Here is a 25,934-nt window from a genome sequence, read left to right on the forward strand (position 1 = left end):
AACAGGAAGAGGGGAAAGGGACAGGTTTTAAACCAAAGAAAGTAAAGAGGAGTCAGCTATTTTAGATCTGATCCTAACCAACAAGGATGATTTGGTTAATGGGGTGCAAGCGGTGGGATCATTAGGTGGAAGTGACCATGTTCTCCTGGAGTTTGTTATACAGTAGAAAGGAGAAGCAAGGCATAGTCAGACACGCATCCTAGACTTTAGGAGAGCCGATTTTAGTAAACTTAAAGAAATACTGAGTGTGATCCCATGGTCAACAATACTAAAAGAGAAGGGAGTTCAAGATGGATGGGAGTTTCTAAAAATGGAAGATACTGAAGGCACAATTTCAAGCAGTTCCAGTGAGAAAGAAAAATGGGAGATGTCTCAAGAAACCAGGATGGATGACTAAGGAACTTTCAACCGAGTTAAGTTTGAAACGGAACATGTATAAGAAATGGAAAAAGGGGGAAATCATGAAAAAGGAATTCAAAGAAATAGCAGGCATGTGTAGGGGTAAAGTCAGAAAAGCTAAAGCGCAGAATGAACTCAGGCTTGCTAGAGAGGTTAAGAACAATAAAAAGGGCTTTTTTGGATATACTGTATATACTTGTGTATAAGTCGACCCCATGTATAAGTCGAGGTGGGGTTTGGAGGCCAACATTATGGATTTTAATATGACCCGTGGATAAGTTGAGGGTGCAGTCACTGTCCCTCTGCTCCACTTGCCTCTTGGTGCTCCTTGGTGGCTGCTGCCCTTGAGACGTCGCTGCTGCTCTGTTTGCCTTTCGGTGCTCTGTGAGGGCAAGCTCCAAAGAGCCATCTCTGCTGCCATCCCCAGTGCTCCCTCTCCCATGCTTCTCCCTTGGGGCTCTCTAACTCAAAGGGTTTATAGAATCATAGAATCATAGAGTGGGAAGAGACCGCAAGGGCCATCCAGTCCAACCCTATTCTGCCATGCAGGAAATCTAAATCAAAGCATCCCCGACAGATGGCCATCCAGCCATTATTCAACATCTTTATCAATGACCTGGATGACAGAATTGGGAGCATACTTATCAAATTTGCAGATGACACCAAATTAGGAGGAATAGCTAATAATCCAGAGGACAGGATCAACATCCAAAATGACATGAATAGACTAGAAAGCTGGGCCAAAGCTAACAAAATGAAATTCAACACGGAGAAATGTAAGGTATTGCACTTAGGGCGGAAAAACGAAATGCGCAGATATAGGATGGAGGACACCTGGCTGAATGAAACTACATGTGAAAGAGATCTAGGAGTCCAAGTAGACCACAAGTTGAACATGAGTCAACAATACGATGCAGCAGCTAAAAAGGCCAATGCAATTTTAGGCTGCATCAATAGAAGTATAGTGTCTAGATCAAGAGAAGTAATAATGCCACTGTATTCTGCTTTGGTCAGGCCCCACCTAGAATATTGTGTCCAGTTCTGGGCACCACAATTCAAAAAGGACATTGAGAAACTGGAGCGTGTCCAGAGGAGGGCGACTAAAATAGTGAAAGGTCTGGAAACCTTGTCCTATGAGGAACGACTCAGGGAGCTGGGGATGTTTAGCCTGGAGAAGAGAAGGTTAAGAGGTGATATGAAGGCCTAAATGGCTTGGGCTCAGGATACCTAGAGGACCGCCTCTCCCCATATAATCCGCCCCACACACTCAGAACATCTGGGCAGCAACTATTGAGGGTCCCAGGGGCAAGATTGGCCTCCACCTCTAGGAGGACCTTTACCACCTCGGCCCCAACCCTCTGGAATTCGCTGCCCGGAGAGCTCCGCTCGGCCACCTCTCTGGCCCAGTTCAAGAAGGGAGTAAAAACCTTCTTCTTCAGAAAAGCATTCCCGGATACAGGCTGCAGTTAGCCTTCCCCCCCTCTGATAGCACTGGCAAGCTGGCCAGAACTGTTTTTAATTGTAATTCTTTTCTTTTGATTTGTTTTGTGAATGTATTTTTATTGTTGTACACCGTCCTGATTGTAAGAAGGGCGGTATAAAAATAAAACTTTTATTTATTATTATTTATATGATAGCCCTGCTTAAATATTTGAAGGGGTGTCACATTGAGAAGGGAACAAGCTTGTTTTCTGCTGCTCCAGAGAACAGGACCAGGAACAATGGATGCAAGCTACAGGAAAAGAGATTCCAGCTCAACATTAGGAAGAACTTCCTGACAGTAAAGGCTGTTTGACAGTGGAACACACTCCTTCCTCGGAGTGGAGTCTCCTTCTTTGGAAGTCTTTAAGCAGAGGCTGGATGGCCATTGTCAGGTATGCTTTGAGAGTTCCTGCATGGCAGAATGGGGTTGGACTGGATGGCCCTTGTGGTCTCTTCCAACTCTATGATTCTATGATTAAAGACCTCCAAGGAGGGAGATTCAGATTTGTTTGTTCCTTTGTATATTTTGGAGAGGAAAGAGTTAAAGAGGCTCCTTTCTCCCCTCCCTTTCAGTTTGGGCTCTCCAGCAAGTCTTAAGCTTCTGCCCCTTTAAGAACAGAGCAGTGATTCCCAAACTTTGCTCCTCCGGGTTTTTGGACTTCAACTCCCAGAAGCCTCAGTCCTCTTAGCTAATGGCCTGAGATTCTGGGACGTGAAGTCTGAAACCCTTGGAAGGCCAGAGTTTGGGAACCACTGAGCTAAAGAGAGGTCTCCCTTTTTTCTTTTTCCGGATGCTGGTGAAATCAGGCAAAGTGGCTTCTCCCAGCCATAGCTGGGGCCAATGTTAGGTTTTTCCCCCTTTCAAAAGTGAGGCAGTTAACAGCCCTCTCTTCCTTTTGTCCAGGGAGACTGCCCTTCCCTCCCTGCCTCCGTCCCACCGAGTCATCCCTTCCTCTTCCCTCCTTGTCCCTTTCCCTCTCCCCTGGGACTCTGCAGGATGAGCAGTCAGGAGGATTCGTTTCTTCCCCTTTCAAAAGATGAGGAGAGCTCCATGCTAGAGGCTGCGAGATTTCCTTCTTTCCAGCTCCTTTTTCTTTTCCTGAGTGGCCCCAATGAGGAAGGGTTAAGGTTTCTGCTCCTTTCCTTGCCTGAAGGAGCCGATGCTCGGGGAGCATGCAAGGCAGCCCCCTCCTGTTTGCAAAGGGAAAGAAACTCTCCCCTAATCCTGGCTGCTCCGAAGGGAAGGGAGAGGGAAAGGGACAGAAGGACGGAGAGAAGCAGCAGGGAAGCTTGCAAGGGCGTCCCTGCCCAGGGAGGGAGGGAGGGAGGGAGGGAAGGCAGCCTTTCTTTTAAGGGCATTCGCCCTGCACTGAAGGCCATGCCACTCAACCCCTGCTCCCTGGAAAGAGTGCGGCTGCCATTTTTCTGAGCCACATTACCGTTTAGACCCGTGTATACGTCGACTCAGGATTTTGGGATCCTTTTTTGGCATAAATTTTTCGACTTATAGTCGAGTATATACGGTAGTAGCAAGGCATGTCCCCGATTTCCTCTAACCAGCAGAGTCTTCCAGCTCCTCCTCCTCCCAGTGAACAAAAGAAATGGCTCACACTTTACAAATTTTACCCAAGCAAAGTAGACCAGGGTCCTCTTTTGCAAGGAATGTCCCAGAGTTCCCCTTCTTAAAGGCTTCCAAGGTGGTAATCTGATGGATCTCGTCCAGCAGGTCGCTCCAGAGTCTGGGTCACTGCAGAAAGTCTAGTCCTCTGGTTGAAGCAGATTCCTCCCAGCAGAACGAAGAGTGCGGGGAGGATGATATGGGAGAAGTGAGGAACTAAGCCATGTAGGGCTATTGGCCACGTCAGGGCGAAAAACATACTTTTTAGCCCCAAACTTGGGGATGGCTCGGGTAGATGAAAAGTTGCAACTCTTCAATGTCACACAGAAAGCCAATGAAGCCTCGCAACCACTGGCATTTGCCCAGCTCAGTCTAGGGCCTTCTTGATGGTGGCATCCCAACTTCCCAATTTGGGAAGATTCATACGTCTCTCTCTGCTTTAAAATACAAACACAAGCATCTTTCCAATGATATTGTCAGAATGCTAAACTTGATAACACTGTGGGTCTTGCCAGAAGGCGTTTGAAAAACAAAAACAAAACCTATGGCCTGGTACAGACTGCCAGAAAGTGGAGGTCTGGGGCTGATTTTAGGGCTCGGGAGTGCAGAGTGACTGCATGGTTCCAGGCTCTACCGTGTGCCGGTGGCACCATCATGGCTCGGCCCCATCCACATGAGGAGCGCCATGATGATGCATGCATGGCACAGCATTTAAATGTCGCTGCACTGTGTGTACATCATTGCTGCATGCGAGTGTGCCACGCAGACTAAAAAGAGACCGCTTTCAGCAGGTTCTTTTTAGTCCTGACTGAGGCCATGCCGTTTGCTTGCTGCAGCCTCCGTCATGAGTAAAAATGGGTGGTCTTTTGGGGCAGTCTGTTGAACCCCAATATTAGCCTCTTGACTTTAAAAATAATTTTTATAATATTCTGATTGGAAAGTAGATTACATTTTTAAAAAAATGACATTGGTTTTTCATTACAGGATCATACCTGCAATAAAACCTAACATCTTTGAAGGACATGTTTATCAAGTTGCCCCTGAAGAAATGTAAACTGGATGTGAAAGATTAAATCAATGAATGCAGCTTCTTACAGACCGATGCAAGACAAATAGGCAGGATTCTGTCCCAAGGATCTTAATCATCCAATTGACTTCTACAGGTGCTTCATACCTGTTTGATTTACAATGAGTTGAATCCAGATTTAGCCATACTTAGAAAAGACTCAGTAAAATCAAAGGACCTAAGTTACTCACCACTAACTTCAGTCCATTCCAGTGGGTCTATTCTAACTATTAGAAATACTTAGATGGATAAAACCCAAGGGTTTATTAAACATATTTTGAAAACAGCAAGTAGTTTAACTATTTGTGCTGACAACCACAGTTAAAAGCAGAGTGGGACAAGAAGGTCCCACTGCAGAGGGCTGTGGAAGGGAACTTAACCTAGGTAGTCTAACAAGTCATAAATAAAGGTTGCATTTCATTGCTTTCCGGTGCCTCCTGAGGTGATCTAATCTTTAATGGAATTGCTTTGTGAGATCCCAGCCAACAATGTCCCACCTGGAAGCATTTTATTTATTCTTTGAGCTTCTCTGACTACTGCAAATGTAGCTCTGTTTGAGCCATGTATTGCTATTTCAGCTAGTCACTCAAAGAAATGGAGGGGCATGACCCAATCAGATCAGAACAATCTTTTCAAGTCTCACTCTATTACAGAAGAAAACTACCGAAGGGGGGGGGGGGGGCAAGATCTACAAATCTTTCTGAAATACAATAACATTTCTTATCATCAAACCAGGGAGCTTTAAGAACTATTCCACCATACAATGCCACAGCTACTGCAGATAGGTAATCAATATCTTTAACTGTCAGACAGCTGTTTCAAAGGATTATAGACCAGAAATGCTTCAGATACAGCTTGCACAGGTGGACTTTAAAACCATTCCATTTAAAGAAGTCTTTAACTACACATTCCTACTTGCATATCAGTTTATAAAATAGGTCAACAGACTGAGATGTTACTTGAACTAGAGGCTTCTTCCAGATGAGGCTTTTATTGTGTCATGATTTTGTTTCACCTATGGAATTTTACTGGGCTGGTTTTCAGGCACATTATATTATTTTCCATCTGCAGCCTTCCTGTGTTTTGCTCCTTCTGGTCCCATCTTTTTTCTGACAAAAAATAAACAAAAATCCTGTTAAGGTTGTAGAGATGGAATTGCGGCAGTTTTTTGATTGGCAGGCCTAAGAACAAACCCTGGAAGCCTGGAACTGAAGGGACAGAGTTCTGAGCAATGGATTCTGAGGACTAGATGCTGCTAGACTACCGACTTCTAATATCTCTTGGTGTTATATATCCCCAAAGAAACTGTTGCTGTTATGTATTAGTGTCTGGAGGTACTAATGGTCTCACAATGAAACAAACTGAATGAGGTCTAACAAACTGACACTTCAGACAGAATAGAGATGCTCCTTGCCAGAAGAGAGATAGGATTCTAGCATAAGAAGTGAACCGGTTTTAGTACTCTCCTTGACAAATCCAGGTTGGTACTCCGAGGTTGGCTTATGGACTCAGCTCTGGACCTGGTCGGGTGGGAGTTGTGGGTAACTTTGCCCAACACTGCCTGCTGTGCCAATGGCACCTGCTCTTGCCAGTGTCAGATCTAGCCATGGTGGCACGTGGCTTACTTGCAACTAGATTGTGTTACTGTAATTGTTATAATGTACTCCACATGAACATATCTTCCAAGTGTCTTTGTAAATTACAGCTGGTGTAGAACACAGCACTAAGAGTACTGGTGTGCACACAATCATATTACACCTGTGCTGCAAGGGCTCTGCCAGTTATCCATTTGTTTTTGAGCACAATTCAAAGTGCTGTGGATTATTTTAAAAGCCCTAACTCCATCACAGACCCTTCCTCTGTGTACCAGCTAAAGCTGAAGTGTGACGGGCAGCAAAAAGAAAAAGGGTCTTGGCATTGTCTGCATAAAAACTGTTCAAATCCTTGCCCTGGGAGATCAGATTGGCACCCTTTTTGACAGCATTTCACTACTCTGTATTACGTTATTGTTGCTCCCCTTTAACTAAATGGCAATTTATTATTATTTTGAATTGTTTTTAGTCACCTTAAAGTGTGATAAGCACAAGAGGTAATAAAATAAATAACAAATAACAGGATGGGGACAGTATGTAGAGAGATCTTGTAGCACCTTTGAGACTAACTAAAGAAAGAAGTTGGCAGCATGAGCTTTTGTCAAATGCACCTGAGGAAGTAGACTTAAGTCTAGGAAAGTTCATGCTGCCAACTTCTTTCTTTAGTTTTAAAGGTGCTACAAGATCTATCTACATACTGATTCTACAGACTAACACAGCTATATTTTTGAATTCTACAAGATAGGGACATTTTTCATATATAGTGGACTTGAGATAAAGCTCAGAAATACTGGAACTAAATTTATTTATTTAATAATAATAATAATAATAATAATAATAATAATTTGTTTTATTTATATACCGCTATTCCAAAGATCATAGCGGTGAACAGCAAGTAAGCTAATTAGCTAATTTAGTGCTAGAGGACCTTTTTAATGTCAAGGTACAAATGAAACCAGAGATTTTTCTGCTTGGAATGTTAACTGATCAAACTGAGAAGACATATGAAAAAAACATTACAATATATGATCACAGTAGTGAGAATAGTATATAGTGGGCCCTTGGTATACGCGGAGGATCCATTCTGGACCCCCCCTCCCGCATATGCCAAATTCCGTGTATGCTCAAGTCCCTATAGTCCCTATTGGGGACAAAATCCCCCTCCTCCCCTCCCCTCCTTTCCATCCCTCTCCCTTCCCCTCCCTACTTACCTGCTCCGTCGCCTCCACTGCCGCCATGGAAGAAGGGCCGGGTGCTGCTCATGCTGCCCCCGGCCCTTCTTCCGCGGCGGCAGGGGCAAGGAGGATGAGGGCAAGCCTCCTCGCCCCCGCTGCTCTTAAAGGGCCAAGGGCAGCTTGGAAGCCAAGAGGCCTCCCAGGCTGCCCCTGGCCCTTCTTCCTCTTGGCCCCAAGCTGTCCCTGGCCCTTTAAGAACAGCGAGGAAGAGGAGGATGAAGCCAGGCCTCCTCCTCCTCCTCCCCGCCGCCGCACTAAAGGGCCGGGGCAGCTTGGGAAGCCTCTTGGCCCCAAGATGTCCCTGGCCCTTTACGGGCAGCAGGGGCTCGGAGGACGAGGCTTGCCCTCATCCTCCTCGCCCCCGCCGCCGTGGAAGAAGGGCCGGGGGGCAGCACGAGCAGCACCCGACCCTTCTTCCGCGGTGGAAGCGGCGGCACGGCGTCGGAACAGGTATGTAGGGAGGGGAAAGGGGAGGGAGAGAGGGTAGTTAGTTAGAGGGGGAGGGAAATTATCCCCAATGGCGGCGCGCATGCACGTGTGCCGCCACTGGGGAGAATTTCCTGGATTTGCCATGCGCGTATGCTTAAATCCGCGCATGGCAAATCTGCGTATAAGGAGGGCCCACTGTATTCTCAGAAATGGAAGGACATTGACACTCCAACACAGGAAGATTGGCTGATCAAGACAAATGAACTTGCTGAAATCGACAAATTGACAATATTGATCAAAGAGAAATCTTTGCATAATTTTAAGAAAGACTGGAAATTATTACATATTTGCAGTCTCATTGGGAATATAAATCAGTCTTAGATTTTGCAAAATAAACCGAGCTGGTATGTTGTAGAGGCATAAATATTTTATCACGTATAAAGAATGAGAGAAATAGTGATATAAATCCATTAGGTGGGGGGCGAGGAGGAGGAGGAAGTTAGTCAGTAGTTTTGGTCCAAACCACACTGCAGAAATAATCCAGTTTGAGAACGCTTTAACTGTCCTGGCTCAGCACCAGAGAATCCTGGGAATTATAGTTTATTGTTGCACCAGAATTCTGACAAAGAAGACTAAATATCTCACAAAACTACAGTTCCCGAAATTCCCTAGCATTGAGCGAGGGCAGTGAAAGTGGTCTCAAACTGGATTATTTCTGCAGTATGCTTTGCACCTCTGTTTAATTTGTCTTGTTATTTAATTAGCAATAATCGTGCCTCAGATTAACCTCATTGTCTACAATTCTGTCACCAGTTTTGTTATTGCTGTTTGTGTTTTAGATATATCTATAAAATTTGTTTCTGATTGTGTTTATGTTGAATAAAAAAATTAAAATTCAATTCAATTAAAAATCGTTCCTATAGTGGAGAACATAAACATCAGTGGCCAGTGTGAAGTCGAAGTCATTCCTGCCTACCCAGGGTCACAATGTGTGTGTGTGTGTGTCTCTGTGTGTGTATCCAGCTCTCTTCCATGCCAACATTCTCTGAAGATGCCAGCCACAGATGCTGGCGAAACGTCAGGAATAAACTCTTCTAGAACATGGCCACATAGCCCGAAAAACCCACAAAAAACTATTAGTGGCCACTGATCCTAGTGCTGATCCTCAAGAAAATATTGGGAGTAGCTGGTATCCACCTGGAAGGACTGCAGTGGAGAAACAATGAAGATGAGACTAAAGTTTGTGAAAGTCAAGAGGCAAGCTGGCAATTGATTTTTTCAGATTCAACAACTAGATGCCATCTCTCCAGATTCATGGAAACAAAAGTGCATAACCTGGAAGAATGTATGCTGATTCTAGATAGCAGCTTTTAATATTAATTGATATTTACACTTTTGTTGCTTGACGCTGCATTTTTAAAATTATTTAAGGGTAGCAGTATTGGCCATTTAACAAATACAAACAAAAATATCCTCCACATCACAACATCTTTACTAAGGACTGAAGCAACATCTGACTAACATTGTCAATTGTTTTTCCCCCTGGTTTGTTTTGTAACATCTTGCCTGATGAAGAAGCCCATGGAGCTTTGAAAGCTTGCACCAAGTACAGTATATTCTGCATTTCAGTTAGCCAATAAAGGTATCACTGGTGGATTTTTGTTTGTATTTTAAATTATGTTATGAATTTATTATGGTACATGTAACCCACTCAGGGAACTCTTTGTGACTGGGTAGTATATAAATATTGGAAACAAACATATAATCTTGAGCATTTTAGGAAAGAAATGTAGTAAATACCATGCCACAATTCAGCATGTGGAGGAGGGACCAACCATGCAACTGCTATTCCTTTTTGATGAACCAAAATCCCAAACCCTATTTCTGCCCAGATAAAAAAATTAATCCTGTGACTGAAGACAATTTTAGTAATGCTAAAGGAATAAAGAAATAAACAGAAACTATTCTGTATGTGATGTTAATAATCGTATACAGCAAAATCCTATGCTGGATTTTCTCTATTCCCACCCTGTGTTGGGATATTTGGAATAAGAGTACTCTAATGAACCATGCAGAACCTCTGCGCCTAGACGAGTGATGGAGAACCTTTTAGAGACTGAGTTCCCAAACTGCAACCCAAACCTCATTTATTTATCGCAAAGTGCAGTGACCCTCTGGATTTCTAGTGACAAACTCTAGTGAAGTCTGTGTTGGGATGATGATGCGTGTGCCCACAGAGAGGGCTCTGAGTGCCACCTCTGGTACGCATGCCATAGGTTCACCACCACTGGCCTAGACCAACACTAAAAGGTCAAAAAAGGAATCAGCCTTTTCTTGGTCAGCTCCTGTGAGGTTACGGATTTGCTTGACATGCAGAGTACTTTCACCAGAGTTTCACCTGCACATGGCACTCTTACACTGACAAGTCCAAGTCCCACAAGTGGGCTTTGCTTACTGTAGTAGCCTGGGGTACTGAGCTTTGAACATGCTAGTACAGAAGACCTGCAATAATTTCTGTGTACAAAAGCTTGAAAAGAACTAGGTCAGTGGAGGCAAAAGGGAGGAGGGGAAACATCCCAATATTAGCAGTTTAGCTCCATGCACACTTACTGAGAGGTCTCAATGGATATTGTGAGTCTTACAGCCTGTGTGTGTGTGGTCTAATTCTGCCTCAACCTGCCACTTCATCTGCAGGAGCTCTTGTGTGTAACTGAGGTGGTGAGCTTTCTCCTTCAGCAAGCAAAGACATTCAAATGTGCTTCAAAGATGAAAGAGTAGGATGAGCAATTAGGCCTTGTTGACCGGAAATAAACAAGCACCAAGCAAAGAAATGTGCGTTTGGTACATAGGGGTGTAATGTACAGCCTTACTCTACTCCAGGAACAGAAGTCTTTGGCACATTTGGAAAAGCTTTCTTTAGTAAGCATTATATGGTTATTGGCAGGACTGGAGGATTCCCCCCCCCTCCCGTTACACAGTATACTTAAAAGAGTTCAAATAATTCACCATTACAAAAGCCTTCATCTCATTTGTCAGCAACTCAAAGCATAGTGTTTTCCCAGGTCTTACTCCCCCCCTGCAAGCAACAGCTTCCCACAAGAATGACGTGGCAATTTACAGCTCATATTTTCTCCCCACACATCTGCTCATTATCCCAGGCGAGGAATGATACAGTCTAGTCTTTTCCTAGCACACCAGTTTGAGAGCACACTCCTTCATCCTGCGTTTCCACACATATGCTCACGCACGACAATTAAGCATGGTAGGACTATGTCTGAACCCTGATCCTGGCAATGTCTGACCTGGAGCAGTTCACCATCAAAAGGTCACAAAGCCCCGTTGGCTCTGAGCACAAGACCATTGCTTCCATTCCATTCCACAAGAGACAAATCTGCAGAGAAAATGCAGTAGATCCTCTGCCATCTTGCACTCCGCCTCCTTCAGGACAATCTCTGTGGGGTTATGACTTCTTCCAGCCCTTGCCTGCAAAAGGGAATTCTAATAATGTGCTCAGGAAGTGAAAACAAACTCATTTGCTTTAGGAGAAAAGTCTACACAAACACCCTTTATGTATACAGAGATCTGAATAGATGAAATCATGTTTATTCATATAAAGGCAACAACTATTTTTCTCTTGTTCAATGTCGGCCAAAACCTAGAGCTTCAGTATGATATGTATTTAACACAAATATTCATAATTCATCTCCATGTATGCCCCAGATTTCCAAGGACTCAAGACAGAAGCAATCACAAATCAGCATTACACAAATCAGACACTGAACTCCAAACCAGCAGCTACCACAAGAGTGAAAATGTAAAGGAGAAAGAAAGGCTAATTGTACGTGAAGAGAAACAGACCAAAGGGGCAGATAAAAGGTGGGATATTACATGACTGAATAATTTGTGCAACATGAAGCAGTGGAACCTCCCCATGACAAATATTGTCATTCTTATATGCCTTTTCAGATCCCTTTGCATCAAATAATGTGACAGTATGGGAGCAGCATCTGTCAAGGACAGAAAATAAAAGGAGCCTCTACGCTGGTTATTTGCCATGGTGAATCAAATGTAAAGGCTTCCAGCAGAGATGCCACCGTTTCCATGCTTTGTATGGTACACCCCATGGATCAATCCACTGTTAGTTTCAGGACTGTATTATATTTATTTATGTATTGAGCTGCAAACAAACAAATCATCACCCACTTCCACTAACCCTGGCTCTCTTTTATAAATTAAAAGTAGCCTGCAAAAATACTAAAATGTATAAAAGCAATTAAGTGTTGTCATTATTATTATCATCAAAAATTTATACAGTGGCATTAGTATACATGATAAATATGAATATGATAAAATTCAATATGATAAATGAAATCCATCTGAAGATAACTATAACCATTACTAGGCAACAAGAGCAAAACATTTTAAAGCAGGAAGGTACACTGAACCACTCTAAAAAACATCTGCTAAATTAAATGTTCTTAGCAGAACATCTAAGGTTAAAACTACATCTCTCAGGGGGACAGGGAGCGGGAGCATTCTTCCATAGCCTAGGCAACCATCTCATGTCCCAGCCAACCATGGCATCTACAACTGGGCCTCTGGTGTCAGACCTGGTTCTCAGCCAGGCAGCAAGGGTTTTGCCACCGTTTGTCATATTCTTCCAAAATTCATGTTTTGCTATCTACATAATGCAAACAATATGAACATATTCATGATGCAATCTAAAGCCAATACTGATGCTTCAGTACAATTTTTGCCCTCCTTTTTTGACCAAATAGTTTACTCCCTGTCTGTCTTAGAATGGCATGCTGTCATTTGTAGAATGTTTATAAAAGTTGCAAGGACAAGCAATTGCATGTACAGTTGCCCCTCCGTTTGTGATCCGCAACCCTTGCTTACTTGCAAGGAGCAAACGGAGGGGGTTGAATATGCCCCATGGGGCTTGAATATCTGCAAGTTTCTCTTTTCGCAGGGCCCCCCGGAACAGATCCCCATGAAAACGGAGGACTGACTGTATTTAAATTAGAATGGAAAAATATAGGTTAGACATAATGCTTCAGTGATCTCAATTTGCAGGTCTCATATTAATGGGATATACTGTCAAACTGATATTTCAATATTCAGTTCACAATCAGACTGTTCAAAACATAGAAGGATGCATTGAGACAGCTGTTATGATTCTGATTACAGGGATATGAAAACTGCTATCAGGTATTCCATCTTGGCAAGAGTTTTTTGACTGGGACCCCACACCATAAGTCTCTGTACATGGAGCTATGCACTGATTGTGCTACATAGCCCTTGTAAGGTACTGCACTTAGGGCGGAAAAATAAAATGCACAGATATAGGATGGGGGACACCTGGCTTAAGGAGACAACATGTGAAAGGGATCTAGGAGTCCAAGTAGACCACAAGTTGAACATGAGTCAACAGTGTGATGTGGCAGCTAACAAGGCCAATGCGATTTTAGGTTACATCAGTAAAAGTATAGTATCCAGATCAAGGGAAGTCATAGTGCCACTCTATTCTGCTTTGGTCAGGCCCCACCTGGAATACTGTGTCCAGTTCTGGGCACCACAATTCTAAAAGGATGTTGAAAAACTGGAACGTGTCCAAAGGAGAGCAACCAAAATGGTGAAAGGTCTGGAAACCATGTCCTATGAGGAATGACTTAAGGAGCTGGGGATGTTTAGCCTGGAGAAGAGAAGGTTAAGAGGTGATATGATAGCCCTGTTTAAATATTTGAAGGGATGTCATATTGAGGAGGGAACAAGCTTGTTTTCTGCTGCTCCAGAGAAGAGGACCCAATGGAGCAATGGATGCAAGCTACAGGAAAAGAGATTCCACCTCAACATTAGGAGGAACTTCCTGACAGTAAGGGCTGTTCGACAGTGGAACAAACTCCCTCGGAGTGTAGTGGAGTCTCCTTTCTTGAAGGTCTTTAAACAGAGGCTGGATGGCCATCTGTCGGGGATGCTTTGATTGAGAGTTCCTGTATGGCAGAATAGGGTTGGACTGGATGGCCCTTGCGGCCTCTTCCAACTCTATGATTCTATGATAATGGCAACGCTGTATAATTGAATACACACCCAAATAGGCAAGAGAATGCAAAAGAGAATTCAACAACACTGAACTAAATACAGATGTTCTACACAGGCAAAAATATCCAACTAATTCCATAGAGATGCCAATAGGATACTGGCCAATATTTATTAGAAACATTTCTATGGCACCTTTCATAATGTGAGAGATTACAACGCAATAAAATGTTCTGTTGGCAAGGTAGATTAAAATACTTGGGAAAAATCAAAGACACATCTCATCTAGGTGCCAGAAAAGTGCCAAGCACTCTAGGAAGAACCAGGGCACCACCAGAATGAAAGCCCTCTCCTGACTGCATGCTACACTTCTGATAAGGAAGGAATGAGCTAAAGCTAGTGAAGATCTTCATACTTGGCAGGAAGGTATGGGGAAATAATGCATTTGGGTATCATCCTCTGCAATGCTTTAAAGGCAAACACCATAATTTTGAACTGGATTTGGAAAGAAAGAAATGTAGGTCATATCAACCAACCTAGCAATACCAGCTAAAATTCTCCAGTCGTTAGAGCTTCTAAAATATTTTCAGTGGGAATTCAACATATAATACACTACTGACTACAGCAATTTAAAAAAGAAACAAACCTGAAGAAGCCTTCTACCCATAAAGCAGAAGCACATGTACACCAATTAGGTTAAGCACCTGAACAAACTTGAGTCCATTGGAATAGAGTAGTTCAAGGTTCCCTTCAGATGAAAGTATTGTAGAGCTGAACCATTCAGCAAGCATATAAAGATCACACAGATAAAATAACAAGCAAATGTTCAAGAGTCACATGCTGAAAATACTAATATTGCCTTTTATCATTCAATAATGTTTACGGTAAAAAAAGAAACAGAGTAAAAGAAGAAGAAGAAGAAGAAGAAGAAGAAGAAAGAATGGAGGGCTGGTCTAAAGGTGCACTGTGAATGCTGTAAAATAAAGCCACATGTTCAGACTAAAAGTTAATGGTGAATAACTAGCCAACCCTCCCTCAAATTCCCCGAGATGCCGCTATCTATTGCACAGTATGGTCAATCATGCAAGGAAGAATAAAAACAGGACACCTAATGCTTCCAAATCTTCTCCTTTTCTGTAAACACAAGCTATTTGGACATGAAAAAGAGCACCAACTACAAAAGAAAGATAGGAAATCTAACCTATAATTTAGGGGCACACAGAGATTGTATGAAACAAAATGGTTGAAAAAACCATTCCAGACGGTTAGAAACTGGAGGCCAGTGCTCTGTATTTTCAAATATAATCTCAGCCTTCTGAACAGTTTGGGTTTAAAATATGGAGCTAACTTATAACAACACACCCAAAAGGGGCATTGCAAGGCAGGTAATCAATACAGAGAGAACTGAGGCAGAAAGCATAGGGGCAGACTTGCAACTTCTGAGGGCGAGCTATAGACCAAGACCAGGGTGTATCCATGAAGGAAGGCAAACATACGTACTCGCTGAGTGTCAAGCCATGTTCCCAGAGAGCGCGCCTGCCTAAGATGCTTTCAGAACCATTTCAAGGGACAGCAACCTAGCAAACAGCCCTGTGCGCTTGCAAGGATGGAGGGGGCTCTGCAACCACAACTTTCCCTCGCTCTTCATATTCATGAACTAAACATCACAGCAGTTTCTGGAAAAGCAAAGAAGACCCACAGTATTTCCCATGACGACAGAGATCTCTGAACCCAGACTGACAAATTTCATGGACAATGTTCTTTCCCCTCCTGCCTGTAGATGCTGCCCACATGCAATATTTATCCCCCTCAGATGCATGCTTACAAAGGATTACGTCACCAGCCAGGCAGACGAGGACTGATCCAAAACATCCAGTCATGTTCTGATCTCCTTCCGCTTGCCGGGAGCTGGAGAGAGAGAGGCCTTCAGAAACCCATGAAATGGAGGACAGGGCTGGGGCAAGCAAACCCCAGAGCCTGGCATCAGAGGACAGCCTGGCACCCCTAAGGCCAGGAAGAGTAGCAAGGGTGGGGATGCTTCAGGAAAAGGGGGAGAGGAGCAGCAAGGAGGAAGCAGCCCAGCAAATGAAGGGGGAGCAGCCTCTCTCTGCTAAAGAAACAGCAGATGCTAAGTGGGAGGAAGGGCCCCCACAAAACCAGTCACCTTCCATTTTCCAAGCTTGAGTTGCCAAAGCTTAGCACAGGCACGCTCTAAGGTCAAATCAGCCGCAGGGCTTCTCAACAGCAGGAGTCCAATTTAGCCCTGAAAAGGGGATGGACCAGCCTCAGATATCTTAGAGGGGAAGGGGCAGAGAGCCCCTCCGGGAGTTTATCTCCACTTTACCTTGGGAAGAAGAAATGGCCCCTTCTTTGACCTTGCTGTCGCCAGACTCCCAAGAGAAGAGTCTTGGGAGGGGACCAGTGTGTCTCCAAACTGCCCCTTCACAAACCAGGCCACTCGGGCAGCCCACCAGTTCTGCCCACAGAAAACACCTTTTGCTGGCCCCCAGAAACCATAGTTCAGCCTTTGCCTTGTGGGCAAACATGGCTTGGAAAGAGGGCAGGACAGGTGCCCTACTTGCCCATAGATTGGGGGTCTCAATACTGAAGGACCCCTCTTGAAAGGAGTCAGGAACCAGATCTTAGCCCAAAACATGCTCCATTTTTAATTAAAAAGAGTACCCTCAATTAAAAAACAACAGCTGGGACCTACTATCCTTCCCAGCATGGGATTTTCCCCCCATGAAAGGAAAAAGCTTCTGCTCTAGATACCCTAAGGTTTCAGATACCATCTGGTCATGGAAGCTAAGCAGAGTCTTCCCTGGTTAGTGCTTGAATGGGAGCCCACCAAAGAATACCAGGGCTGTAGGCGCTGCAGTCAAGAAATCAGACAAAGACTAGCAATGAGGAGGGAAACTATGAAAGAACTAGACAAGATCCTAAAGTGTAAAGGAGATAGGAAGAAAATCAACTCATTTGAGATGTAGTGCTGGAGAAGAGCGCTCAGGATACTGTGGACAGCCAGCAAGACAAACAAATGGGTCCTAAAACAGATCAAGCTGAAACTCTCCTGGGTGGGAAGCCAAGATGACTAAATTGAGGCCGTTGTACTTTGGCCAAATTATGAGAAGGCATGACTCATTAGAAAACACCATAATAGTAAGAAAGGTGGAGGGTGGTAGAAAGAGAGGAAGATCGCATGCCAGACAGATAGACTCAATCAGGGAGTCCACAGGTCTGAATGTACAGGGCCGAAGCAGAGCAGTGGAGGATAGGGGGGCTTGGAGATGTCTCATCCACAGGGTCGCCATGAGTCGAGGTTGACCCAGGAACAGTTAACAACCACCACAAGCATAATTTCAAAAGAAGGAACTGGCAAAACCACTCTTGAGCATTCCTCACCTGAGAAAACCCTGTGAAATTCATGGGTTGTCATATGTTGACAGGTGACTCAAAGACACATGCATGCATACAACTAAATACCCTAGAAGCACTAGATCCCATTAGTACTTGGAATGGAAACGACCAATAAGAGCCACCAGTAAATCCCAGGTACTGTAGGCTCCATTTCAGAGGAAGGAACTGGCAAAACCACCCCTGAGGATCCCTTGCCTAAGAAAACCCTCTGGGAAATTCATGCAGTGGCCATAAGTCGACCTCAGGGCTTCAGTTGGAGTGGAGGGACACCCTAAGCTGTGACACACACCAAGCAGGAGGAAATCAATTCTCTTGGACCCTCACCTGGAATACTATGTCCAGCTCTGGGCACAACAATTTAAAAAGGATGCAAATAAGCTGGACCGTGTCCAGAAGAGGGTGACCAAAATGGCGGAAAGTCTGAAACCCATACCTTATGAGGAGCTGGATATGTTTAGCCTGGAGAAGGGAAGGCTAAGAGGTGATATGATAGCACTGTTTAAATATTTGAAGGCATCTCATACTGATGATGGAGCCAACTTGTTTTCTGCTGCTCCAGAGAACAGGACCTGAAACAATGGAGTCAAAGTACAGGAAAGGAGATTCCAGCTCAACATTAGGAGGAACTTCCTGACAGTCAGGGCTGTTCATCAGGGGAACACACTCCTTCCTTGGAGATTGGAGGAGTCTCCTTCTTTGGAGGTTTTTAAACAGAGGCTGGATGGACCTCTGCATCCATGGATTCTTTAACCAAGGATTCAAGTATCTAAGACTTGAAAATATTTTTCAAGTATATACATACCCAAAGGCAAACTGTGATTTTGCTATTGGATATAAGGGACACCATTTCACTGTGCTACTGTATGTAATGGGACTTGAGCATCCATGGATTTTGGTATCCATGGCGGGGGGGGGGGGGAGAGGGGGGTCCTAGAATCAAATCCCAGTGGATCTCAAGGGCCCAGTGTACTTTGCTTGTGTCTTCTTGCAAGGCCTGGGCTAGGACTGGAAGGCCCTTGGGATCTCTTCCACCTCACAGAACCACCGATGAAAGAGACCTCAAGGGCCACCCAATCCAGCTCCCTGCCATGCAGGAACTCACAAAGCCAGGTCCTTCTTGAATTGTGGGGCCCAGAACTGGACACAGGATTATTGCAGGTGAGGCCTGACCAAAGCAGAAGAGGGACTCCCCTTGATCTAGACACTACACTTCTGTTGATGCAGCCCAGCTGCACTGTGGCCCCAAAACAGCTGCAGAAAGAATCCCTGGCTCAGTGCTAGGGAATCCTGGGAATTGTAGTTTAGGGTGGCACCACAGCTCTCTGACAGCAAAGGCTAAATGTCTCACAAAGCCACAGCTCCCAGGATCGCCTAGCATTGAGCCAGGGCTCTGAAAGTGGCCTCAGACTGGGTTATTTATTTCTGCAGTGCGTCTGGGATCCATAATAACACTAATAAAGATTATGAAAAGGAGAATAGAATACAGGTTGAGAGATAGAATACGACCCAATAGAAAAGCCCTGCTCAAAACGGAAGGTGTTTTGGAATCCCTCCTGAAGGGATGGATATGTAGGAGGTGTCCTGGAAAGAGAGGCCCGAGGCTGGTGGCCCTGGCTGCTCCCCAGCCCCAAAAGGAGAAGGAAGCCGGGCGGCAGGAGAAGGAGAAGCCGCCTTGCCGCAGAGGAGGGGCCGAGCAGCCTTCCTGGGAGGAAGGAGCAAGAAGGGAACCCTTCCAAGGCCCTCCTTCCCAAAAAGTCGGAGGGCGAGGAAGAGAGAGAGAGAAAGGAACTGAAACTAGGGGAGGGTGGTACTAAAGCCAACGGCAGGACTTGCCCCATAGAGACACACCGGGGAAGACTGGTCCATAGGGAAAGACAGGCAAGTGGCTGCCCAGAGGGAAAGACTGGGCCCTTCCCTGTGCGTCTCCTCTGGGCAAGTCCTGTCATTTGCTCCAGAGGAACGGGGTCCTCCTTAGGAACGCCCATTGAAAACGACGCCAAGGGGATGCTGGGGAGGAAAACCCTCCAAGGAACGGACACCGGCGGCCGTTAGTAACTCCAACTGCTTTCCCTTTTGGTCTGTGAGCCGCCTCGGGTGCCTCCGGGGGAAAGGCGGCCTAGAAAGGAACTAGGAAATGGAATGCAAACCAGGACTAAGGAGGGCGATGCTGTTAGTAACGCTACATTAATGACTCTGAGGGGAAAGGGAGGGGCGGATGCAGAGCAGGAAAGGCTTCTGGGGAGGAACGGAGGGGGCCGATAGTAACGGTAATTCGTTAACGAGAACGACGCCGGGGAGGGCGGCTCTGAGGCCCGCGGGCCTCCTCCTCCTCCTCCTCCTGGGACTCACCAGCGGCTGCATCTCGGCCCTGACGGCGGGCACCTGGAAGCGGTCGATCTCCTCCATCATTTTGGCGGCGGCGGCGGCGGAGGAGGAGGAAGGCAAGGCCGGGAGGATGGCGGCGTCCGTCGTCGCCTCAGGGCCGCCTGGGCTCTCCCGCCGGCGGAGGAGGCTGCCTCATCCCCTTCCGAGGCTCCTTCCTTCGCTCTTCGCAGCAGCAGCAGCGGCGCCGCCGTGACTCAGCCCAGCCCTGCCCTCGCTGCCTCCCTCAGACGCCGGCCTCAGGGCTCCCACTGCGCAGGCGCAGCCGCGCGTCAGTGAGTGACGCTTCCTTCCGCCCGCTCGCGTCGCCCTGGAACGCCCCGCCCAATCCTCCTCATCTACATATTCATGAAGGGGCGTGGACCCCGAAGGAGTAGTCTGGCGACAGCGCGCCCGCCTCACAGACTGGCCTTAGCCCTGGAACGCCCCGCCCAATCCTCCTTATCTACATATTCATGAGAGGGGCGTGTCGGAACGTGTTCGAGCGATAGGGCGGGGCTTAGCTATTCCCTTCCCTCGCCCCAGCCGCCTCCGCCGCCTTCTATCCCCGCTTTCCTCATCTATAAGAACGGCTTTCTTTCGTCCCGGAAGCCCCGCCCAATCCTTATTTACATATTCATAAAGGGGCGTGTCTGCATGTACTGAGAAGGCGCGATAGGGCGGGGCTTGGCTCTTCCCCTCCCCCCTTCGCCGCCTCCTTCTTCCTCTGACCTATGGGAGGACCGTACCACTCGAAAAAGAAACGGGGGAGGAGATGGAAGAGCCCCTTCTCGGGGACAGCCCAACGTTCTGTTTCTAAAACCGAGAGGGGAGGGTTGGTTGCTATGCTAGCCCAAGCCCCGCCCTTATCTGCATATTCATGAGAGGGGCGTGTCAGCACGCTGCGTATTCTGTAATGGGCGGGGCTTGGTTCGGCTCGCCACAACGGACTTCTATCCCCGCCTCCCTCATGAATTATTCATCTATATAAGAACGGCTTTCTGCGTCTTGCGGCCCAGCTCTCCTATGAGAGGAGCGTACCACTCGAAACGGAGGGGGGGGTGATGGGAGAGACTATTCTGGGAGAGAGCCCAACGTTCTATCCATGAGAACCAAGAAGGGAGGGGTGAGAGCGCACTTCCGGTTGGTTGCTATGGTAACCGACGTCAACTTCCGGCGGCTGTTAAAAAGCGAGGAAGGCTTGAATTAGGAAAAAAGAGAGAGGGGGAAAAGGGGAGTCAGAGGCATGCCGCCCAAGGAGAAAGCGAAGCGCAAGCAGGTAGGGAGAGTGACGTCACTGAAGCCCTGTGACGTCAGCATGTTACCCAGTGACGTCATTTTACCCAATGACGTCAGTGTTCGCGTCACTTCTCAGGCTGCATCTGCACTGGAAAGAGATCATCCAGTTCCATACCGTTCAATACAGCTGCAGTGCTGTGGAATCCTGGGATCTGTAGTCTTGTGGGGGATACTTAGCCTTCTCTGTCAGATGCCACAACAAACTACAAATCCCAGGATTCCCCAGCCTTGAGCTGTGGCGGTTGAAGGGGGGCATGTCTGCATTGGGGATGCAGCCCTGGCCCCCTTTCTCTGGACACTCTCCCTCTGGTCACCCTTGAATGGTGGTCCAGAACTGGCCACGGCCGTCCAAGGGAAGCCTGACCAAGGCAGAGCAGAGGCACTCTTTCCCTCGGTCCAGACGCAGGCTCCTCTTGGCACCATGAGCCTTTTTGGCCGGACTCACGTTCAGTTTGTGTCTCGGAAGTAGTTGCGCTCTTCCCCCCAGAAACTGCAAAGCAGGCTTCTCTGGATGAGCCATAAACTGTTTAGGTTTTGTGGCTCTGTGCCCATGTTCTGGAAGAGTTGCTTCCTGACGTTTCGCCAGCATCTGTGGCATCTGGCCTCTTCAGAGAACGCTTGCCTGGAAAGGACTTGGCGATTTCCATGTTAATCTGTGTTTTGTTCTATTCTTGAATGGCAAGGCCTACTGGGTGGCTAGTTCATTAACCATCCATTGTCTGCCGGGAAGCCCCTGACTCTGAGTGGTTTCCCATTTGCATTTGCTGAGTCCTTATTTTGCTATTCCTCAGGACTGGTAGCCAAGGGTTTCTTCTTTCCTGTTGAAATCGTCCAGATCTTTGTGGATCTCAATGGCTTCCCTATGCATCCTGACATGGTAGTGGTTGGCATGGTCCAGAACTTCAGTGTTTGCAAACAGTATTTTATGCCCAGGATGTGGCATGTTCTGCTATTGCTGATTTTTCTGGCTGGCCCAATCTGCAGTGTCTCTCATGTTCCTTGATTCTTGTTTGCACACTGCGTTTGGTGGTCCCTATGTAGACTTTTCCGCAGCTGCATGGTATGCGCTAAACTCCTGCGGCTGTGAGAGAGTCTCTCTGGTCCTTGGCTGAGCAAAGCATTTGCTGGATTTCTTGGTTGGTTTGTAAACCATTTGCAGGTTGTGTTTCCTCACTAGTTTTCCTATCTGTGACTCCTTGGATGTATGGTAAAAATAAAGGAAGCTGTTTATTTCTGTGATCTTAAAGCAGTAGAAGGTGCTAGTCAGGCTTCTTGGAGAGAACTGAAGAATCAAAGAGCCACACACACCTAATAAAAGCATTTGAAAGTTATTAGCTCCACCCCATGAAATGGGTGGGCTAGCCATTGTATCATTCTCAAAACAGTAGCCTTAGTTACTTCCCGTGATCAAACAGTATATTCCCATTGATGCAGCCTACAATCACATTGGCCTTGTTAGCTGCCGCATCACACTGTTGACTCATGTTCAACTCATGGTCTACTTGGACTCCCAGAACCCTTTCACACGTATAAGACTCTCGTTCAGCCAGGTGTGCCCCATAATCCTATATCTGTGCATTTCATTTTTCTGCCCTAAGTGCACTACCTTACATTTCTCCATGTTGAAATTCATACTAAATAATAATAATAATAATAATAATAATAATAATAATCCTACCCTTCTGTGCAACACAACCAGTGCAGCTTACAAAAATATATACACACCCATACTATATGCCATGTCAGCTAATAAAAATAACATATCATAACCATACATGTATAATATCATATATTGCTTCAGTCGAAACAGGATTTTCCCATCTGGTGTTGTCTGCCAATTTTATAAGCATGCCTTCTATTCCGCCATCTAAATCTTTTGTAAAGAGGTTAGCCATTGTGGTGTAGTGCTTTAAATGTTGGACTATGGTCCAAAACACACTGCAGAAATAATCCAGTTTGATACCCCTTTAACTGCCCTGACTCAATGCTAGGGAATTCTGGGAACTGTAATTTTGTGAGACATTTAGCTTTCTCTGTCAGAGAGCTCTGGTGCCACAGAAAACTACAATTTCCAGATTTCCATAGCACTGAGCCATAAGAATTAAAGTGCTGTCAAACAGGATTATTTCTGCAGTGTGGATGGAGCCCAGGGTTCGAATCCCCCCTCAGCCATGGAAACCCACGGAGTGCCCTTGGGCAAGGCACATGGTCAGCCTCAGAGGAGGCCAAGGCAACCCCCCTCTGAACAAATCTTGCTACTAAAACCCCATGATAAGTTTGCTCTAGGATTGCTGTAAATTGGAAACAAATTGAAGGAACACAGCAAGCTGCCATCATCATCATCATCATCCCTGAGGCAACCCACTAGTTGCTTCTCGCCAGCATAAATAACACCATTAATGAGCACTCCCTGGGTTTAGTCTGTTAACTAACTACAAATCTACCTAACTAGCGCTGTCCAACCCACCCTTCATCAGTTTGCTTGCAGTTGTCATGGAAGACCTTGTCTGAAATTTGCTGAAACCAATAAATCTGCAGGGCTCTTTCCACTTTCGTATACAGCAAGGACCAACTTGTTGGGCAGATATACCATCGTGATATGATTAACTCTGGACTCTCTTGAAACTGTATCTTCGTTTGATATGCATTTTGTGTGGAGGATTGGTTTCAACCACTTTTTGGGTTGAGTTGATTAACACAGGTGTACTGAATGTTCATTTATTTTCCATCATTGCAGGACTGAATGTAGGTAGGTGTCCTCTCCTTGTACCATGGTACCATAATGGAGAAACACGCTACAGTGTTTTTCAATCAGGTTTTAAAAACATGATAAACATGCTTATCTTAATGGTGTAGACATGACAGAAGATAACTATGGCAGCATTCTCAACTCATTCCTCTGTGCATGATTAATTGTAAACAGTTCATGAATCCTATTAGCGATAGGACTCACAACAACAGAGCTTGGATTATCTAGCCAAGGGATAATGCAAGACTTAACCTGTGAGCTCAGAGATGGCATAGTAGGAGCCATAGGATAAAAAAGGTCTTCTACCTATAAAGTTGGAGAGAACGCTTCAACCCTACAGGAATACATCTCTTTTGTCCTTCCCTCAGTGGCAATAATAATAATATAATGTCGGTGGTCCTGATGTCTTTTTTTCTCATCAGAAAGGAAGAAAGGGGTTGGATGGGTGGCCAGTCCTTGGGACAATCCAAAGACCTGCCAGAAATTTGCTTTTTAGATTGCGTTTAAAGTAAAACGGTAAAAATAAAAGTGATGCTTTTAACTTTGTGTGTTTTTATTCATTTTTACTATACCAATTAGATAATTTTATCTGTTTTTAATTTTTATTGTAATTTTTTATTAATGTTTTGTCTTGTGAGCTGCCTTGGGTCCTTTGTTGGGAGAAAGGTGGCATAGAAGTGAAATAAATACATGCATATAAAATAAATAGGTAGATTAAAAAAAAAACCCAAACCATATCCCCCTTTTCTGACTTTCCAGTGCTGCCCAACAGGACTTTGGTAATCTCAGAGGCTGATATCAGATCTCTTAGAGTTTGCCTTTAGGATTGCCCTGGTCATAGTTTTGATTTTGTGGGTCAGGTCTGGTCTGTACTGTGCGTTGGACACTTGAGATGAGAAGGTCAGGTGAATCTATCTATTTGTATGTTTATTTCTAGATATAATAGATGTAATAGAATATCTAGATATTCTAGATATGTTTATTTTCTCTGTGTGTCTATATATTCCACTGGGATACGTACTATTTTTAATGTCATATTTACCAGGAAGCTCACAGTCTTGGCTTTGATTTCTGTGCTAACGTTCCTCTTCATGGACCAGTGTCTGTAAAATCCCCTTAAACAGGTTTCCCCAAAATCAGAATTTCAGCCTTTAGATCTGGTCTTGCTCTAATGTTCTGAGATGATTGACAACACCTTTATATCTGCGTCAGCAAAACTGACTGCCAGAAGCATGTTTGCAATGATATTAGTTAAGCTACTCAAACTGCATGTTGCTGCACATCTCCAGGCCACTGCCAAGGGTCCTTTGCTTAAACATACAATAGGAATCAGCTGAAATCTGCTTTCTGATACTGCATATTGTCAAATGAGTGGAGCTTTTGGAACATCCATTGTTAGTATGAAATACTAATGGCACAGAGATGGTTCATTTAAGCATGAATCACACTTGGCATAATCACTGACGTCAAAGGGATGCTAGGAGGAAGTTTTGAAGACAACACCATCAACCTCCAGTATTTTAGTCATTTCACAGCAGATGTTTGAAGAGATGCCTTCTCTTTCTAGAAGTGTCTTAAAGTAATTACTAGACGCACCAAGTCAGTACCTTTAATCTCTGGCAGCACATTAGGATAAGCAACTTGGTAGATACTGTAATATCCAAATTAGTTGTTTAATGAAGACTGCCAAAGGGAACATAAATTATTATTATTATTATTATTATTATTATTATTATTATTAGGCTGATTACAGGGGTGGAAAGGAATCAGGTTTTGGCAACAGTAAGGGATATGTTAACCTTTCCATTCCTTGTGTAGGGAGGGTAACATCTGCATCAGAAAGATAAGGTGGAAAAATAAGTATAAGACAGCTGCCGCTGATCTGACAGAAAAGAAAGTTGGTGGAGGAGGAGATGGCAACTTGTATTACACTTCTGAAGAGATAGGAAAAGTGACAATAATTAACCTTCCAGTCAGCCTAGTTAATGGATTCTAGGAGCTGTAGTCCAGACTAGCTACATTTCCAATCTCTGTTTCCTAATGTTTGTGGCATGATATGGTTCCTCATCCCTGGAGGTGCTGGGATTGTGTTTGCGCTCACAACACTGATTTCTGAAACCAGGGTTGTCATGTTGAGGATGGAGCAAGCTTGTTTTCTGCTGCTCCAGAGAATAGGACATGGAGCAATGGATGCAAACTACAGGAAAAGAGATTCCACCTAAGCATTAGGAAGACCTCCCAGACAGTA

The 25,934-nt window shown here is 45.1% G+C and overlaps 2 protein-coding genes across 3 annotated transcripts in view; one reads left to right on the forward strand and one right to left on the reverse strand.

The window, feature by feature from the left end:
* The window catches only part of FAM219A (family with sequence similarity 219 member A), a 114,287-nt gene extending 94,447 nt beyond the window's left edge, over nt 1–19,840 (reverse strand). For both annotated transcript variants that reach the window (XM_089498024.1, XM_089498023.1), the window contains exon 1: nt 19,627–19,840. In XM_089498024.1, coding sequence (XP_089354150.1) covers nt 19,627–19,686 — 60 coding nt within the window. In that variant the 5' untranslated portion in view covers nt 19,687–19,840. The remainder of the gene's footprint in view (nt 1–19,626) is intronic.
* Nucleotides 19,841–20,771: 931 nt separating this feature from the next.
* The window catches only part of DNAI1 (dynein axonemal intermediate chain 1), a 204,656-nt gene continuing 199,493 nt past the window's right edge, over nt 20,772–25,934 (forward strand). The window contains exon 1 of the mRNA XM_089498025.1: nt 20,772–20,917. Coding sequence (XP_089354151.1) covers nt 20,885–20,917 — 33 coding nt within the window. The 5' untranslated portion in view covers nt 20,772–20,884. The remainder of the gene's footprint in view (nt 20,918–25,934) is intronic.

The sequence above is a fragment of the Sceloporus occidentalis genome, unplaced genomic scaffold (genome assembly GCF_023333645.1).
Source record: "Sceloporus occidentalis isolate IW3139 unplaced genomic scaffold, rSceOcc1.0.p SCAF_1, whole genome shotgun sequence".
Taxonomy (NCBI): Eukaryota; Metazoa; Chordata; class Lepidosauria; order Squamata; family Phrynosomatidae; genus Sceloporus; species Sceloporus occidentalis.